Source organism: Stegodyphus dumicola, chromosome X1, assembly GCF_044657685.1.
Source record: "Stegodyphus dumicola isolate Sdum_Otavi_A_Nest chromosome X1, ASM4465768v1".
Taxonomy (NCBI): domain Eukaryota; kingdom Metazoa; phylum Arthropoda; class Arachnida; order Araneae; family Eresidae; genus Stegodyphus; species Stegodyphus dumicola.
In genome coordinates, this window is record NC_140780.1 from 121,678,697 (window position 1) to 121,697,250 (window position 18,554).

The 18,554-nt window shown below is 34.0% G+C and overlaps 1 protein-coding gene across 3 annotated transcripts in view; it reads right to left on the minus strand.

Annotated features, from left to right (window-relative positions):
* Positions 1-18,554, minus strand: part of Ent2 (Equilibrative nucleoside transporter 2) — a 269,678-nt gene that overhangs the window by 32,598 nt on the left and 218,526 nt on the right. For all 3 annotated transcript variants that reach the window (XM_085808590.1, XM_085808591.1, XM_035351070.2), the window contains one exon: positions 3,814-3,911. In XM_085808590.1, the coding sequence (XP_085664716.1) occupies positions 3,814-3,911 (98 nt within the window). The remainder of the gene's footprint in view (positions 1-3,813; positions 3,912-18,554) is intronic.

Consider the following 18,554-nt stretch of genomic DNA (forward strand, 5'->3'; position numbering starts at 1 on the left):
ATCCTTGGCCTTCCAGAGCCTTAATTTTGTTGGCAATTGCCTTGTAGCAACCACTGGTACTAACACCTTTGCACAGCAGTGCCTGTATGCTGCAGGTGGTGGCCTATTGCTCGGCATGACCACCCAGCTTCACATAACTTACAATGCGACCACATTCAAAGTCGTTTAGTTGTCTGTAAGATCTTTGATATTGTCGTAATGGCATCATTAATTGCTTCTTTACGGAATTACAATGGCAGCAACAAAAAAGATAAAATTTCTGCCTCTGTAACTGGTTTTATACTTTGCGAATTGTGTGCTAAAAATATGTGCTATGATCGCAATTCCTGTTCATTTGCATGTTCGATCAAGATGTTTTTGCATACCAAATTTCATCATAATCTCTAAAGTCCTTCTTGATGCTTTGGTTTTTTTTTTTTTTTTTTTTTTTTTTTTGCAAAACAGTGTATATATGCATGTGCGTGCGCATTTATATGCTAGATGTGTTTTGTGATTTAACTTATGGTTATGAATATATTTTTTATTTTTCTTTCTATTACTTTTGTTAAAAATTTGTTATATTTTTACTCACTAGTAAATAGTTTTTTAATGCATCATTCCAAAGTTTTCTGCTTATTGATATCTACGATACATAGTATATCTATAGTTGGTGATAGGTATAATTCATGAATAAATAAAATTATTGATACAATCATCAGCTGCTAAAAAATTTATTTTTTTTTATTCCAATCCAGTAGGAATATTAAACATGCACATGCGATGCTATATTTTAATTATTTGATCTATGACATTGTTGTATAACCTTTTAAGACAAAAAAATTTAATCATAAAATTCCTGTTAACAAATAGTTTACAAACATGTAACCTTTCAGAAACTGTACATTTTGCAAAAGATCATATGTAAAATTATGCATACGTTTCTTTGCATATCAAAAAGCAACTGAGTGGTCATTTGTGGGGGAACAGCCCCAGTCTATGCACAATGACAAGGCCATCCAAACTATGTACAATGACCATCATAGGAAATATTTTATTTTTAGCGTACCTAAACACCGCATGGGTAAAAACGCTGTGGCGTTTCTTCCGGAAATTACCGTCATTATTTGTTTACTTTATTAAACATTTCTTTCAATGTAAGTTTTTTAAGTTGCTTCATTTTTTGTGCTAATACTTTCTCTTTAATTCTGTAGACAGACATAATCTCTTGTTCAGTTGTATTGTTCAAGTCCTGTAACTGCTGTTTCGAGAATTCCGACTACCTTTGTCAACCAAAATTTTCTTGTTTTCAGTAACTTCTCTGTCACTTTCTTCGTTATCGGTAGCAGTATTTTCTGGATCTAGAACCATACTACAGATTTTCGCCATTCATTAATTGACTGATGGTTGAGAAGCATTGTCATCACAATGAAAAACTTATATCATCTTCTTATTCTTCACATTTCTTTACAAAAACCGTTAAATGGAAAATTCCCCCCCCTTTTTTTTTTTTTGCAATATCTGAACAAAAAAAAACTTTAAAATTAGCAGCTATCATAATCAAATTTAGCTATCCTTCACTATGCATCATGAGCCTGACAACTAACAACAAGTTGTTCTGTTAAATTTTATCTTACTTCTATCGCATACTGAAAAATTAAGCCTGAATTGTATTAGTTTAGTTATTTATTTTACTTACATCTATTTCTTACACATGCTTAAGGCTTATCAGAGTTCTGAATAAATAAATTCAAACATATACTTAAGCCTTATTGAGAGCTGGCACCAGATATCTTACCGCCTGATGCAGTTTCTGCGGGTCCTAAATTCTGCGGCCATACGAGACCTAGCAATGGTCATGGATTTTATGTAAATAACAGATCAGTTATTCTAAATGCAAATAGCCCTAAATTTAATCTTTGGGTCTATGAGTATCAACAAAATCTATTTTTAGCATACAGAAAGAAATTTTTGGTAAATTTTTCCTTGTCAACACTTTTTAGTGCATTTAAATCTTTGATCATCGCCAAGCGTAAAGTCAACATAAAAGGTTACCATACTCCTTTAATTTTCAATTACCAACATAAAAAAATTGTTTAGACATTGCTACATGAGTCATTATTCAAGTTGTCATGTTTTGATAAGCATGTGGTTGTTAAAGGGAAGTATAATAAATAATGATTTGCCAGGTTGGCATCAATTTAACAATGTATCTACATGGAATGTTTTGGTTTGAGATGTGTGCCAAAGCACATACGCAGCAACAGAATCAAATTACTGATGGTACAAATTTTATGCTAAAATGATCATTTCTTCAATAACAAGGTATTTTATTTAGTGTCGAAGTGAAATTAAGAATCGGGACTCTGCAGATGTTTTATTATGTGCAGAGGGGGGGGAACGAAATGTGTATGCGTAAAGCCTATGAAAAAAAACGTTGTTGGTGGTTTTGAGGTCCAGATTTTAGATAATTTCGGATAATGGACGTCCGGATTTCGGACACTGTACTGTAGTAAAATACTTTCTCATCTTCTTTTCCATAGCAAGTCAAAGTGAAGAAACACTTGCTGCCACTGTTTTGACATTCTTAGACAAATGTGGATTTGACATAAAAAATTTTAAAATGCCTTAGGAGGGAAGGCTAGATAAAAACTATTGCTTGTTTCCAAGTGTCACTTTCCAGACTGCAAAAGCAGGATCACTCAAAGTTCGGTAGTAGAATGTGCCTCAGAAAGCTGTACTGTTGCAGTCTCATTCTACAGGTTTCTGCAAGGCCATGCACAGCTTTTCCTTGCCAAGTAATCTATGGAGTATTATTCATGAATATTCTGAAGCCGAAAACAGCAAATGTCAGCAAAGCTCTGCAATAGTTTAAAAATAAGTGAAAACTGGTGGACAATACTACCAAGTTCCAGAGTTCTAGCAGCTTCCAGGTCATGGCTGAAGATGTGAAGCAGCAGCCAAACACACTTCATAAGGTCAAATGTATGTTAAACGATCCATCAAAGAGAAATGTCATCACTACGATAAGCAAAATTTTCATTCAAATATTTCACATTAGGGAAGATATCAAAGTTAATGAAAGTATGCCAGCATCACAGTTATAAAGCATGTTTTAAATGAGCATTTCCAAATGATATGAAACATCAAAAATCCATGGGTACTTTCAACCATGAATGCTACTAATGAGGAACCCTTTTCGAAGTTAAAATTGCTGAAACACTATCATCGATCTTCACTGACACAAAATTGATTGAGCTCACTAGTAGCAAGTAACTGTTTATCTTGTAATGTATCCTGACAGATTTCACCTTTAACATGTACAGAAAATAAATATTTGAAATTTACTGCTTACATGAATACTAACTTTTATTAAAAAATTTTGGCAACATTCTTCAGTATTTCATTTTTTGCATTACAATTTGCTTTAAAATAATTGCTAATATTTGTTTAGAATAACAAAATTAAAAATTATGCAACATTTTGTAAACAAAACTTTGCAACATTTTGACTTAACTACTTCCCACTGGATTTAAATCAGCACTGAATGTAATCAAACTGGGGGGGGGGGGGGACTTTACATGCAAGGGACGATGAATATGTAATGAAAGTCTTTTGTAGTCATCAGCCAAAAACATTGTTAAACATCAGCCAAAAACATTGTAGTTAAACATTGGGGGGCAGGTATTATCCGCCTTCCGTTATAAATACTTAGCAAACGTTTTTTAATAATACTGGAGGAAAAAAATTCTTTCTTTATTTGTGCTACTGCAATAAACTCTGTTTATAAACAAAAACATTATGTAAAGTAACTGAAAACTATGAATAAGTACTTACAATCAGAGGTAATGCAAAGTATGTGTCAACACAAGCTAATAAAACAAATAGGGCAGTTATGAAATAATAGATTGCTGCTGTTCGCTGGTTAGGAGAAGCTGTAAACAAAAGAATTGCACACATGTATGTATATAGCTGTAAATAAAAGAATTGCACACATGTACGTATATATAGCTGTAAATAAAAGAATTGCACACATGTATCATGTACATATATATATATATATATACGTATATATACATGCAATATCTTAAAACCAATTGCAAGTGTTAACCTCTGTTATTACAGCCATAGCCCATAATCCATGGATCCAGTAACCGTGGTTTCACTTATCTGTAGTTCCACAGAGAGGAAAGAATCTGCAACTTCCAATTCTGCATCCCTTCTTTTTAAAATTTCTGCCTCTGTTGCTTCTAGTATTCATGCTATTCTGATCAGTAATATGTTATCCCAGCTATCCCCAAAACATATGCTACAAGAGTTTGGAAACTACGAATTTGATATTAGAAGATTGGAAAATAAGTTACTCTTAATTTCTACCACCATCATGCAATACAGAAAAATAAGGAAAAGCATTTCTATACTTCTTTTTTGCCTCTTTTGCAAACTGAGCTAAAGTATCAGAATCACATGTCTTGTAGTTAAGACCCAGATACATAGTGTACAACAGAATGGAGCAAAAAAAAAAGTTGTATAACTGAAATGCATTGCTGCTCAAAAGTTGTGTATTGACATATATTACTTCATACTTGCCAACCTATGACACTCAAAAATCAGGAGATTCTTTTTAAGAAATCAGGAGATTTTTCACAATGTTAAAAAAACTTTTTAAATGATAAAAATGTAGTTTTTAATAATGAATTAACTTTAAATAGTTACTAATTCTTAAATGCAAGCAACACAAAAATACCTTACACATAAAAAAAAAATTTTTAGTACTTGCATCGTTTAAGGGGGGGGGGAACCATACTTTAATCAGTTTTCGTACAAATGTTATGAACAGTGGCAGATTTTGCTTTCATTTAAAAAGAAATTTCATAATTTTGTTCATAGCAATTGCTATGTAGGCCTGCTTTAGCTAATAAAAGTTTTATTGATGTGTGATCACTAATATTAGATCTAAATTTAGTCTTCATTTTCACAACAGCACTGAAAATCCTCTCACATTCTGCATTACTATGGGGGAACTGTCAAGATGGCCAACATAATTCTAGACAGTTCAATATATTTTAAAATTCCATCAGAACCTTTCAGTTTTTCAATTAAACTCCACTGGACTGGTGACAGGTGCACCTTTTAACCACCTAGCTGATTTTATAACTTCATCCAGTTTTCTAATCGTAAACTACAAAATTGCGACTGCAATATTATCAATGGCAACATGAATATCATCATCTTTCATGACAAAATGAAGTAACACAGGAAATCTGTTCAAAAAGTACTTTATATCAGAAAAAGATGCATTTGCTAGAGCAGAAAAATCAGCAACTTTAGCATGCAAAATCACTTCATCGTTGACTGGAAATTTATGTAGTATGTAATCACATACTCGAGAGAAGTAACTTCTAACATAAAGATAAAACTTATTTTTGTCTTCTGAAAGTTCTACTTTTATAGTTGCAGCTTCTATTACCAAATCTTCATCTTTCTTCTGATTTTCTATTTCACTATAAATCACATCATATACAAAATTACAAGGCAAAACACAGACAGGTTTTACAAATTTTGATAAAATGTCTTTAAACAGATCATAAATCATTGATTGCAAAACATGAATTAATGGAATTCTGCTTTGTAGAACTGTGTTAAGAACATCGAATGATGGCAAAATGAATTGTAAAAAAAAAAAAGCAAATTCCTTTGTTAAGGTCCGAAGAAAAAACATAAATATTCGTTCTTCACAAGACGAACATACAGTAATCGGAAAATGTTTCGTGTGTTGAGCAATTTTTTTATTTTGAGAAAAATTTGTATCAGCTTTACGCTTATATTTTGCGGTATTATTTTGAGAACAGCCAGTTGAATTGGTGAATGGTGGAGAAATTACTTTATTTTTCTCAAACCTATTTTTAACAATCGAAGCAGTAACTACATCTCCATTTACTTTAGGTATTTTATAACTTTAAATAGAGCGTTTTATTTTAAATCTCGAAGCATTTACTTCTTCTTTAAAAAATGCAAGAAGTGGGTTCCATTGATCGAGGATTCTAGATAAGCATTTCTTTAAAGACAGCCAGCCTGTACACACGTTTCAAAATTTTTCTCATTTCAGTATTATGCAACTGTTGGAACTGTTTCAATTTTTCCTTCCTTTTAGAAATCCTTTCAAGATAATAATAAATATCAACAATCTGTTTATCCACATTTATTGGTAAAGAAGCTACTCCTTTTTCAGCGGCTAAATTTAAGAGGTGACAGGTGCACCTTTTAATCTGCAAATCTGAATTTTCCTTTCTTTTAAGATGCCTGCAACACCAATCTTCAAGCCTACCATTACTGGTGCATTATCGGCATCAAGTGCTAAGCAATTATCCAGAGGGACTGCATTTTCCTTTAAAGTTTTCATAATTAGCTGTGCTATATTAAAGCCTGACGAATGTCCTTCTAAAGTGAGGACAGAAAGTAAACTGTACTCAATTTCTGAAGACTCTAGATTAAAAAAAGAAACAACAATTGGATACAGTTTTGAATCGGTATCATTACTTCCATCCGTAGAGAGGCAGAATGAAGCTGTTTTAATGCAATCAGTAACTGAAGATTTATTTTTCAAACCCATTTTTTTAACAATTGCACCTGTTTTGGTCCTTGCACTTGAGTATTTCTTAGCGATTTCACCATCGGGAAACATTTTTTTAAATAAAGCTGCAGCATGATCCAATGCATTCAGTGGCAGGTTGTGCTCCAGTAAAAAGGCAGAGAACAGACATTCCGCATTAATCACTTTTTAGTCCTTTGTTTCCGAAGAAAAATTTAATTTTTCGTTTTTTTCAAAACTATTTATGTTGTCCTTGTGTACGCACATGTTTGAGAACATCCGCCCTTCCCCCATACGAAATCGAAAAATCGCAATGACAGACGGTACACACCGCAAATTTATTACATTTCCTTGAGGAAGTAATGGAAGGAAAGTCAAATGTGTACGATTTTTGAAACGTACATGAGTATTTCACCTTTCTCGCAAACATAACAAAAGATGATAATTTCTAAAACTATTTCCCGAAGGCACGTGTACTCACACAACTCAGGACAAGATGAATGAAATAACTAAAGAACATCCAAATAAAGCTTGCTTTGTGCTCATTGGCTAATATATACCAGATGACACGCAGTGGAGCTCGATGCCCATTGGAGAACGACGTTTCTTGATACGTATATGCTTTCACTCACAAAGCAGTTCTCATCTTATTCACAAGTTTTGTTTTAGATATAATCTAGAGAAAATTCAATTGCTTTCAGACGTCCAAAATCACTCACTTTATTTATTTTTTTTTTATAACGAAGTATTAAGCCAAGTTCCATAAAAATCGTAAGAAATTTTAAGAATAAGAAAAAGTCGGGAGAAATATATTGTAAATCGGGTTGGCGGGAGAGCTGTCGAAAATCGGGAGTCTCCCGCCTAAATCGGGAGAGTTGGCAACTCTGTTACTTGTATATATTAAAATATGAACATACGTATATACTTTTATATGTATATATTACTTGTGAACTTTCTTAAAATTTTCTACTCCATTTTGCCCCCAAGAGCCTAGAAATTGAACAATTTTGTTAATTGTATGATAAAACTACAAAATTTTCGAAAAGTGATGGATGAAAATGAACTACTCCTCAAAAGTTACATATTAACATATTGCATACTAATCTAATAGAAATCTCTTAAGACACACGCCACAGACTGCATGTTTTTTGGCAAACTGCATCTTATTTAAATCATCATAATGCACCTGTTTTTTATAACATTTTTATTTACAAAAACATTTAAACAACTAAAGTTCCTAATTCAGAAGTCAAACAACAAAAATCAGCATTAATTTTCAAAATTTTCACAGAACTAGTTTCGATGGTTTTACCGAACCACCATCCTCAGCTGCAAAACTGCAAATGAACAAGATAGGAAATAATGATTAGATAAGAAAGCCAGTGGACAAGAATAAGCAAGTGGCGCCATCTATTGGTGAAACCAGAACTAAAACACAATTTCTTTAAAGGCCAAAGGCAAAGATGGATTGGAATTAGGATTGTTAACAAGAACAGAAAGATTTTTTTGAATGTGAAATGCCTTTAGAAAATCCAGTTCTCCAATGGAAGATGTTTCTTGAATAATTTTGGCAGCAGAAAAATTGAAAGTGTGATTTTCGGACCAACATGTTGAGCAACAGAAGACTTCTGTGTTTCCTTTTTTCTAACATATGCCTCATGTTCCTTGGCACGAAATTTTAAGGCTCTCTTAGTTTGGCCAATGTAAATTAAACCACACTGGCAAGGAATCCTATAAATACCCCCAAGAATTCATATCCGGAATGGGGTCCTTGAGTATGGAACTCGGAATTTTATTGATGGGAGAATAAACGACCCAAAAGTTAAATTTCTGCAAAATATCTGCAACTTTATAGCTAATTGATGGAGAGAAAGGAATGACAACAGAATTTTTATAATATCCTAAAACAAGAGTGCTTTTTATAAACACCCTGTATAAAGCTCTAAAAAGCACACTCTAGTTTTAGTAGATTTTAAAAATTCCGTTGTCATTCCCTTCTCTCCATCAATGGAACATGGATCAAAGAACATGAGGCATATGTTAGAAAAAAAGGAAACACAGAAGTTTTCTGTTGCCCAACATTGTTGGTTCGAAAATCACACTTTCAATTTTTCTGCTGCCAAAATTATTCAAAAAATATCTTGCATTGGAGAACTGGATTTTCTAGAGGCATTTCACATTCATAAAAAAAAAAAAAAAAAAAAAAAAAATCTTCTAGTTAACGATCCTAATTCAATCCAACTTTACTTTCGACCTTTAAAGAAATTGTTTTAGTTCTGGTTTTACCAACAGATGGCGCCACTTGTTTACTCTTGTCTAGGCTTTCTTATCTTATCTAATCATTATTTCCTATCTTGTTCATTTGCGGTTTTGCAGCTGAGGATGGTGGTTCGGTAAAACCATCGAAACTAGTCCTGTGAAAATTTTGAAAATATAATGCTGATTTTTTTTGTTTGACTTCTGAATTATGTACATTTAAATTTATTATTTTTTGAAATCTTTTTTTGTAAGTATAGAAAATGTTGATGAATACCAGAACTTGAATAAAAGTAGTTTTTTATATTCATAAAATAAAAATTAATTAACACTTAACAGCTAAATAAAAGGCTCATCACATTCCTTCCCTGAAATTCTTCCATGGCTGAGAACTCCTGATATTGGTGGATCAAAATTATGTACCCATATGAGTTTTAATATGTTCTGAAATCCCATGAGTTTGCATAAATCTCTTTAAATAAAGGTCACAGTTTCATTTCTTAAATCTCAAACCAGGTATGCTTCAGGGATAAATAGAAGGGCTAGGTCATTCCTTTGTTCGACTCCTCGCCGACGCGAGTCTCATAGAGGGGGGGGGACCGGAAGTAATCTGACGTATCTCTGTTGCACCTGCTCTGATTTCGCACCTTTAAAACTGTAGTTTCATTCAGTTGCGAGACGATTTTCTGGAGATCGCATATCCCAAATTAATTTTAATCATACATATTTGTTTTCTAATAATGCAAATATTTAAAATAATTTGTGTATATATAGTTTTAGTCAGTTTTCCTTTTAAATTCTATATTTAAAGTATCCTTTATGAAATATGGCTTCTCGAAAGTTAAATTTCTGCAAAATACGTGCAACTTTATAGCTAATAGATGAAAAGAAGGGAACAGAATTTTTATAATCTCCTAAAACAAGAGTGTGCCTTTCAGTGTGTTGAGATGAGAATTTTTCAACTGCTTGATTAATAATGTTGGGTGAAAAGCCCAACATTAACAAAAGTTAGCTTCATTTTATTCCTATGTTTTCCATGTTCTTCAAGTTTGCTCCTCCAAACTAGCCCTTGATGAAGAACTAAATTATTTAAAAGCAATAGCTATTGACAGGGACACACTAAAAGGCACACTCTTGTTTTAGGAGATTATAAAAATTCTGTTGTCATTCCCTTCTTTCCATCAATTAGCTATAAAGTTGCACATATTTTGCAGAAATTTAACTTTTGGGTCGTTTATTCTCCCATCAATAAAATTCCAAGTTCCATACTCAAGGACCCCATTCCGGATATGAATTCTTGGGGTATTTATAGGATTCCTTGCCAGTGTGGTTTAATTTACATTGGCCAAGCTAAGAGAGCCTTAAAATTTCGCATCAAGGAACATGAGGCATATGTTAGAAAAAAGGAAACACAGAAGTCGCCCAAACACAGAAGTTGCCCAACATTGTTGGTCCGAAAATCACACTTTCAATTTTTCTGCTGCCAAAATTATTCAAGAATCATCTTCCATTGGAGAACTGGATTTTCTAGAGGCATTTCACATTCAAAAAAATCTTTCTGTTCTTGTTAACAATCCTAATGCCAATCCATCTTTGCCTTTGGCCTTTAAAGAAATTGTGTTTTAGTTCTGGTTTCACCAACAGATGGCGCCACTTGCTTATTCTTGTCCAGGCTTTCTTATCTTATCTAATCATTATTTCCTATCTTGTTCATTTGCAGTTTTGCAGCTGAGGATGGTGGTTCGGTAAAACCATCGAAACTAGTTCTGTGAAAATTTTGAAAATTAATGCTGATTTTTGTTGTTTGACTTCTGAATAAGTACTTATTCGGTGTGTTATTGTGTCTTAACTAAAGTTCCTATTACTTTTTTAATGTACGGTACTGTGTAAAACATTTTCCTCTATGAAAAGGGACCAAACATAATTTACATAAGTATCTACATTCACTCCTTCGATGGTTGGAACAAACGCTGTAGGCTCTCGTAGGAAATTATCTTTCCACTTGCTAGAATACACGTAGGTTCATACTGCTTCATATCACCTGACAACCTTTTAGGTGAACCTTTATAAGGTGTTCTCCTCGCACCGCCAGGAGATGGACTAGACAGATTTGCCTCTGGTTCTGGGGCGGCTTCCATTATTGTCATCTGTTATCCAGTCTCTCACCACTGACAGCAGAAACTGTTTATACTTCATTTTTGCTTGTGGACTGGGGACATTGCACACTCTAAAAAACTCAAAAGTCTGCAGTTGGTAAGGTACAGTACTACTTTTCTTGTCCATTTCATTGTTTTCCTTAGAATGGCACAACACTAAAGGAACTGATCACCTTTCACCTGGGCACTGTATTCCTTGATGCAGCTAGATTTTACAGTTTTCTCTCCTGTTTTTCTTGTTTCCTTGTGTTGTTGAGACAGAAGTCTCATGCATCATTGACATCATTTGAATAGCCCTCTTGTCTGTCTATGTTAGAAGAACAATGCTTTTTCTGAAAAATTATGTCACCTTTCTTCATTCTTGATTTTTCCATTTTCAAATCTGGCAGCAAACCTCTACTTTCATAAATAGTCCCACATATTTTTAGCAATTCAGCAGCATACGTAGCACTGTAATAATTTTCCTGGTAAACATGGTGCCATATATCAATATAGGGATCAAGGACTGAAAGAACAGTTGCTTGCAATTTCTTTCCTTCAGCAGCATAGCATATCTTCATATTGAGATATATCAGGTGTCATTCTCTCTCTCCATCCAACAAGCAAGCCATATTTTGTTATTTTCGCTGGGTTGTACATGCAAAATTTTAAACATCCTTTCCGTGGAATCATTCCCTCGTCAAAAGATGACTGTTGCTTTGGTTGGTATGTTGTTTGAAATTTATGCAGGAAATAATCCAGCACAGGTTGGATCTTGAAGTCTCCCAGCAAGTCCGTCTATTTTGGTATTATCATAGAAATGTTAGAATGTCCATATTTTCTAAAATGTATGGTGACTCATAGCCTGTGGAAATATAGAGGTACATATCAAAGGATCTGTTGACCAATAGTCTTTCAAGCTATCTTTTCTTATTTGATCCATCAGAATGATTAGGCTGAAAAATTCCTTGATGCCTTCTGTATAACCAGACACCACTAGTGTTCTAGATGGTGTTTTGCATTTCATAGTGGTCTGATTGTGATAGTTGGACAGCTCTTTGTACAACATCTCAAAAATTCATCATAAAAAAAAGAGACTGGTCACACTGAGATGGAAATGTAGTGACCCCCAGTATGACCTTTAAACATTTGTAAGTGTGGTGGTGTGTCAATTTCAGACCCACAATTGTCAGTAGCTTCATCAGTGTCAAAATCACTTGAAAGCACCACCACCTTGCAATTTCTTATAAATCTTAAGAATTTCACTGTCAGTAGAATCATCTAAGAAATCATCAAAAGAGTCATTCGCATTTCGAACCCACCAGGAATACCTGGTAAATTATCATTAGTAACTTCTAAAAGTGCATCAGTTGTTGGTTTCCTTCCCTTTTCCGAGAGAATGCATTTCCAAAAGCACCAGGAAGTTTAAGACTATTTGAATGACCAAAATACAGTGCAACAGCAAAGCTTTATGTGTTCATGCAATTATATAATTTTTCATAGATTGACCTGCACAGTTTCCACCAATGAGATCACTTCATTCGCGAAAAATGAGAAAACTCATGTGTAGTCCTTAGCAGATAGTACACGAAACAGAAAAAAACTTGAAACCAGTCTTTAACAGATGGTGTGCGAAAAACAAGAAAATTTGCAACTAGTCCCTAACAGATGACATGCGAAACACGAGAAAACTAGCGAGTGATACACAATGTGTTAACTAATATATCAATCATGAATTTATTCAAAATATTTATATTTCATCTCCATTTCTCACAAGAGTCTATTTTTACATTAAATTTCAGTGTTATAACAAAATATTTCAGCATGCTACTTTTCATAGTTACACTGTAGACTCACAGCAGCAAGATGGCAAAGCATTTTGTAAAGTATTGTAAACATCCTCCGTTTAAACTAACAAAATAGTAAAATATTTTACATGTGTTCAAAGAAATTACTATTTACTTAAAAACTGAATCATATTTTAATTTTCACACTATAAAATATACATGATTTAAAATGTATTATAAAACGGAAGCTGGTTTATAAGGATCAAGCCTGTTATGTGAGGAGACAGCATCAACCTCTGTCACACTACTCAATATTTCGGTTCATTGTCTTCCTTTCTGCACAATGTGCATCAGTTGAATTAGTGAAACAGAACTAGAGACAAAGTGAAATACCCCATTACTGGTAATCCACAAGACCCTAGTTGAAATAATATGTCAACACAAGATGCATTACAATTGGATTCCACTACTGAAGAATAACTCTGGGCAGTCAAGGCAGTTTCAAGCTATATTGACTTTTCTGAACGATGAAAACTTTCATCCCAACTTAGTGGCCGTATCCCAACTTAGTAGCTGTATGCAATGGAACCACAGCGAATACAAGAAATTCAAGAAGTGTCATTTATTTACTTGAGATAGAATTTGGAAATCATTGTATTATGTGATATGCCTGCTTCACTCTAACAAACTATCATTATGGCACACGATGAAATCATCTGGATAGATGGACATTTGTTCCTCATATATTTTATGGACCTATAGGCAAGATATCAGTCAACTTTGAGCACCTCTCAGTAGTTGATTTTCAACCATTTGAGGAGGGAAATTTGCAGCCATGGGAGAATAATGATGTATATCTAAGTACAGATTTAAAAAAAAATATGTGGGATACAGGCCAAGCTGTTTCTTCAGGTAAATGCTTCACGAACGTGGTACTGCAAAGTCCTTGAAAATTTTCTAATGCAAGATGGACAACAGAGTCCTTCAAATTTACATACACAGCAGTAATGAATCCGCCTCCTTGAAGGAGATGGCTTCTTTTATCATAACAGTGTACATTCTGACTTGGTCTTGCATTAAATGAAATTCAACCATTAAGGATGTTTCCACTAACATATGGTGTACATTTTTGTTCTCTCAATATCTGTGATAGCAAAATCGGAGAATCTACTGGTAGCTATGCTTGTAGAAGAAAAGAACACATTCAAGAGACAGGTGTAAGGAAGATTTTTTTCCATGAGGTCACTTGCCAAAGGAGCCCCCCTTGCCAGTATGCAAATTCAAGATCAAGCAACCATCATCAATATGCAACAGTATATTGGCTGCATCGGCTGTCAACATTGTATGTTACATAGTCACCTGTTTGAGCCCATCTATCGAGTGGAGATTTAAGGAAGTGCATTAAGAAAGACTCCCCACTTCTTTGATTCTAGTTTCTACTTTCCATGCGATACCCAGGTGGTTAAGAGATGTGTTAGCATTGTTACAAATATTTCTAGACAAACATGCAGGGCTAGAGCTCCAGAGGGAATAATCGGAGCAAAAATTTGGAGAGGTCGATCATACTCAGTTTTAAAATTAAGTCAGAATTTATGGCTACAAAGAAGTCTAAAGACTAAGAACACAGTGCCCAAAAGTAGGGCGATTGGGATGGACACATAGGAACTAATACAACCACCTCCTCATGGAAAATTCTGGGTGGTTCATTGAACCAAAAAAAAAGGTGCATTTTTATAAAGCAAGTTTCACAACTATATCATTAATTAAAAACAAAAGTTACACTATTGAAAATTCTCAGTTTTATCATACCATTACAAAATTCAAGGCTCTTGAAGGGCAATAAAGATTAAGAAAATATTGAAATAATTCACAAATGATATTTTAGTCAAAACAAAAGTTTCGAGGAGTAGCGTATTTCAATCACACATTTTTTATTTTTTAACTCTCTCTTAGGGTACAATATACTTTTACTTCTTTAGCAATATATTGTGCGTTGAGTACATAATATTTTATTACATTTCTTAATGCTTGTAATGTCTTACTTGCATAATTTTGCCTATTAAATGTAACTAATTATACACTGTGGTTTCATGTACCTCTAAAATTTCTTGGAAGGTGTTATCCATGGATATGGGGCTACTACCGCACTTTATATTTTACAAAAAACTGCATTTTCAGCAAATGAATTCCTACCTAAAACAGAATTATGAAACAATGAACTAGGTATAGATAATACATTCCTGCAAGAACATCAAAATAGTGCCTAAATCTCTGTAAACACATAATTTAAGGCATTATTTATTAATCCAGTATTGCAAAAATTTCTGCAAGTTTTCCATTTTAGATTTGTTAATCCACTACATTTTAACACTATTATTTTGTATTTCTTCTAGATTTTGAGGTACAATGCTTCTCATTTATATGTTTATCAGCATCTACCATGCGTAACTACTCAGTATATTCTGCTAAACAGTTTTATAATGTATTATTTTTGTAAAATGTTCAACATGCAAATATAGTAGAATATGCAGTAAAAGAACTGTGTGACTTTGATGAGACAGGAAAAAACAATTCATGAACAGTAGATCACACTGCAGATTTATAAATTTAACATGTATTTTCACGTAACTTGTGAACAACTTAAAAGCACAAAAATCTAAAAGTATCTGTGCCTATGATAAACAATTCGCAAAATCAATCATTCAAAAACTTCAGATTGCAGCAACCCTTATTAAGACCATTTGTCCAAACTGGTACAAGACATTTTAATAATTCTCAAATTTCAAAGAAAGGACTAGACAACACTGATAACTGTTTTTAAATGCACACATGAACAAAACTTATGCATAGGTGGCATCTTCTGGTGCACAGGCACATATTTACTAATCTGTGCTCAAATGCACATACAAAAAAATTTACAAATGAGTGACACTTTCCGGTATAGAGTCAAGGTATTTCTAAGCCTGTGTTCAAATACACTCTTGTACAACTTAAGGATGAGAAATATTTTGCTGGTAGAAATTCTGGACTGGACTATGGCAAAGCATGAGTCTTGTACTCATGTGGAAAACCATGAAACCTCCCATGCAGCCAGTCTGTTCAAGATTTTCAGCGATTTTACCGCTCTACAGAGACAAGCTATTTATTAGCTTGTGTTCAAATGCCCACTAGAAAACTGAAAAAGTGAATGGCACTTCGCTAGTAAAAGAGGCAAGCTATTGTTGATACCTAGCAAAGCAATAATGACAGGTAACAAAATAAATCAAAGCAATAATAATAAAATCTCTTACACAGAAGCTGGGCATATGGGAAGGATGAAGGAGAAGTATTTAAACGTGCCTATGGAACTTACTCCTCAGAATGAAATAAATTCACCTCAAACTATGTAAGAGTGATCGAAATGCAATGTCATGCTAATCACTAAGTGATTTCAAAGCTTCCAGAACAGATCTTTCAATTTCTCCTTCAAAATTCTGATCAGGCACTGATTAGGCCTTGCTTGTTTTCTGGCAAAAGGACTGTGCGTTAAAATTAGTTTCCTCACAATATCCCACAACTGCTCAATGGAGTTGAGGTCTGGAAAGCATGTCAGTCAATTTAGCACCTATTCTTCTTCCGTAAAAGACTTTTTATAGCTCTAGCTCAATAAGACTTAGCATTACTACCTATAAAAAGCAATGCTTGATAAAGGCCCCACAAAAACTGAACATTCCGTTTAATAAGCCTTTTTACAACAACAATGGCTATTATGATGCTACTATCCATCATCTGTTACTTAATGCCTATCAATCGAGATGCATCCTATATTATACCCACAACCATCTTCTAGCATACCTTCCTACTATGGTTTTTGGAGCCCACCAGCAGCCGAGCGATAAAGTCGCTGAACACTGGTACTTCGGTCCGAGGTTCGAATCCCACAAACAGGCTGGCAGCATAGGCGTTTTCGTGGTTTTCCCCATGCATAACGTGCATACGAGCCAGTTTCCCTTAGAAAGTCCTCCAGGAAGGCATCTCTCCCTTCAGGCAGTTAGCCCTTGAGTGCTTTGCTGTAATATAATAAAACCAACCATTAAAAAAAACTATCAGGTTTCTTTCTCATGGGCACAATTCAGTTTCTCCATGATGCACTTTGGGTGACATTCTTGCTAATTAAATGGTTAACTGACAGTAGGATTTGGCCATTCGCAATGAATGCATTAAGTTGCCAGTGTCTGGCCATTTGAACGAACAACTTTCTTACTGGTACACCTTACCCTTTCCAAGCCTGATAAATTAACATATGAATCTAATTGATGAATCTAATTGCAAAAGAATCCATCTCATCACAAAACAAAATACTGGATGTTGCAACACTGTCCAATTTAAACAGATCTGATACCACTATAAATGTTTAGTATCACTAGTGCTCCTTGAACAGCATAACATATATAATTGGTCTTTGAAACTATACCCATATGAAATTCAAATATAAAGCCATAGTGTGGGCAGCCGCAGTTTGGCTAGGGGTGGATTTATAAAGTCATGAGCCTTTTCTGTGAACCCTTCACTTAAAGATAAAGGAATGCTTACTAGTTTTTTTAATTAATTACTCCACAGCTTTTACTATGAAGACATTTACAACCATATAAATACACTTTTGAGGAAAATCTCTCCTTTGCTACAAAACTGGGAACATACAACTTGCTTAGCATGGAGCATAGGTCAGGTTAATGGATTAAGACAGAGTAACTTAGAGATTATCTGCCTTCTAGCAGTGAAGCTTCGACAACATTTAGCTATAAGACATGATCCTATATACTCAAATAAGGAAAATACCCTTCTCTTCACTATACAGAATATATTCCAGTCACTTAAATGTTGCTCAAAGTCTGCAATAATACCATCTGTGAATCCGAACTCCACAGCAATTTTGCTGACTCTAAAGCTTTTCCGCAAATTTACTACTCTTCTCTAATGCAAAATCATCAAAATTATGTCTTTTGAGACATGCATAACTGACTCATTCTTTCACATTCAAAATCTGTACCAAATACAGATCATCAGTAATCTGTCTTTCAATTTGTCATGCAATCCCTAAACACAAAACCTGGAAATATGCTTATTCACCAGCTTTCTACTGTGCATATTTTAACTATGAAGATTAAAATAAGTTGATTTGTGAGATTTTTAAATAATCACTCTGCTTACTAATGTTTATTCTTAAGACAAACATTTTTTTTCACAATTCTAAAAATCAGTTTTCATTATACACCAAAATTCCCACAACCAGAAGTGCTTAATTCATAAGTAATGCTCACAATTTGTACTGAAGTTTGAATGTAAGCAAAGTTTTGGCTTTCAGAAAATTCCACAAGGCAAATTAACCGTTTGAGTCCGGCGAAGCGCTGTCACGCTTCACTTGTCGTATGCCAAAAATACAGCGCAGCACGATAGCGCTTCTCTTGTTTTGTATCGAGAATGCGAAGACGCTGCTGTTGGTTAGTATACTTTACGCAATTATTGAGAGCAGTTGTAGTGATATTAGTAGCAGTTGTATTATAAGAATTGGAAATTGTTTTCATTTTTTACCAAGCGTTATACTAATAATTACGAAATAACCCATGTCAAGTTCTGATTCATTTGAAAGTGACTATGTTATGAGAAGTGATAATGAAAAGTATAGTAATGACCTTGAAAGTGATAGTGGAAGTGACATCATCATTCGTTCTAAGAGATTACGAGTTATTAGTGATAGCAGCGATGATGATGATGAAGTAACTGAAAGTACCTCCGATTACGATATTATTGATGAGTTTCTACCCGTGG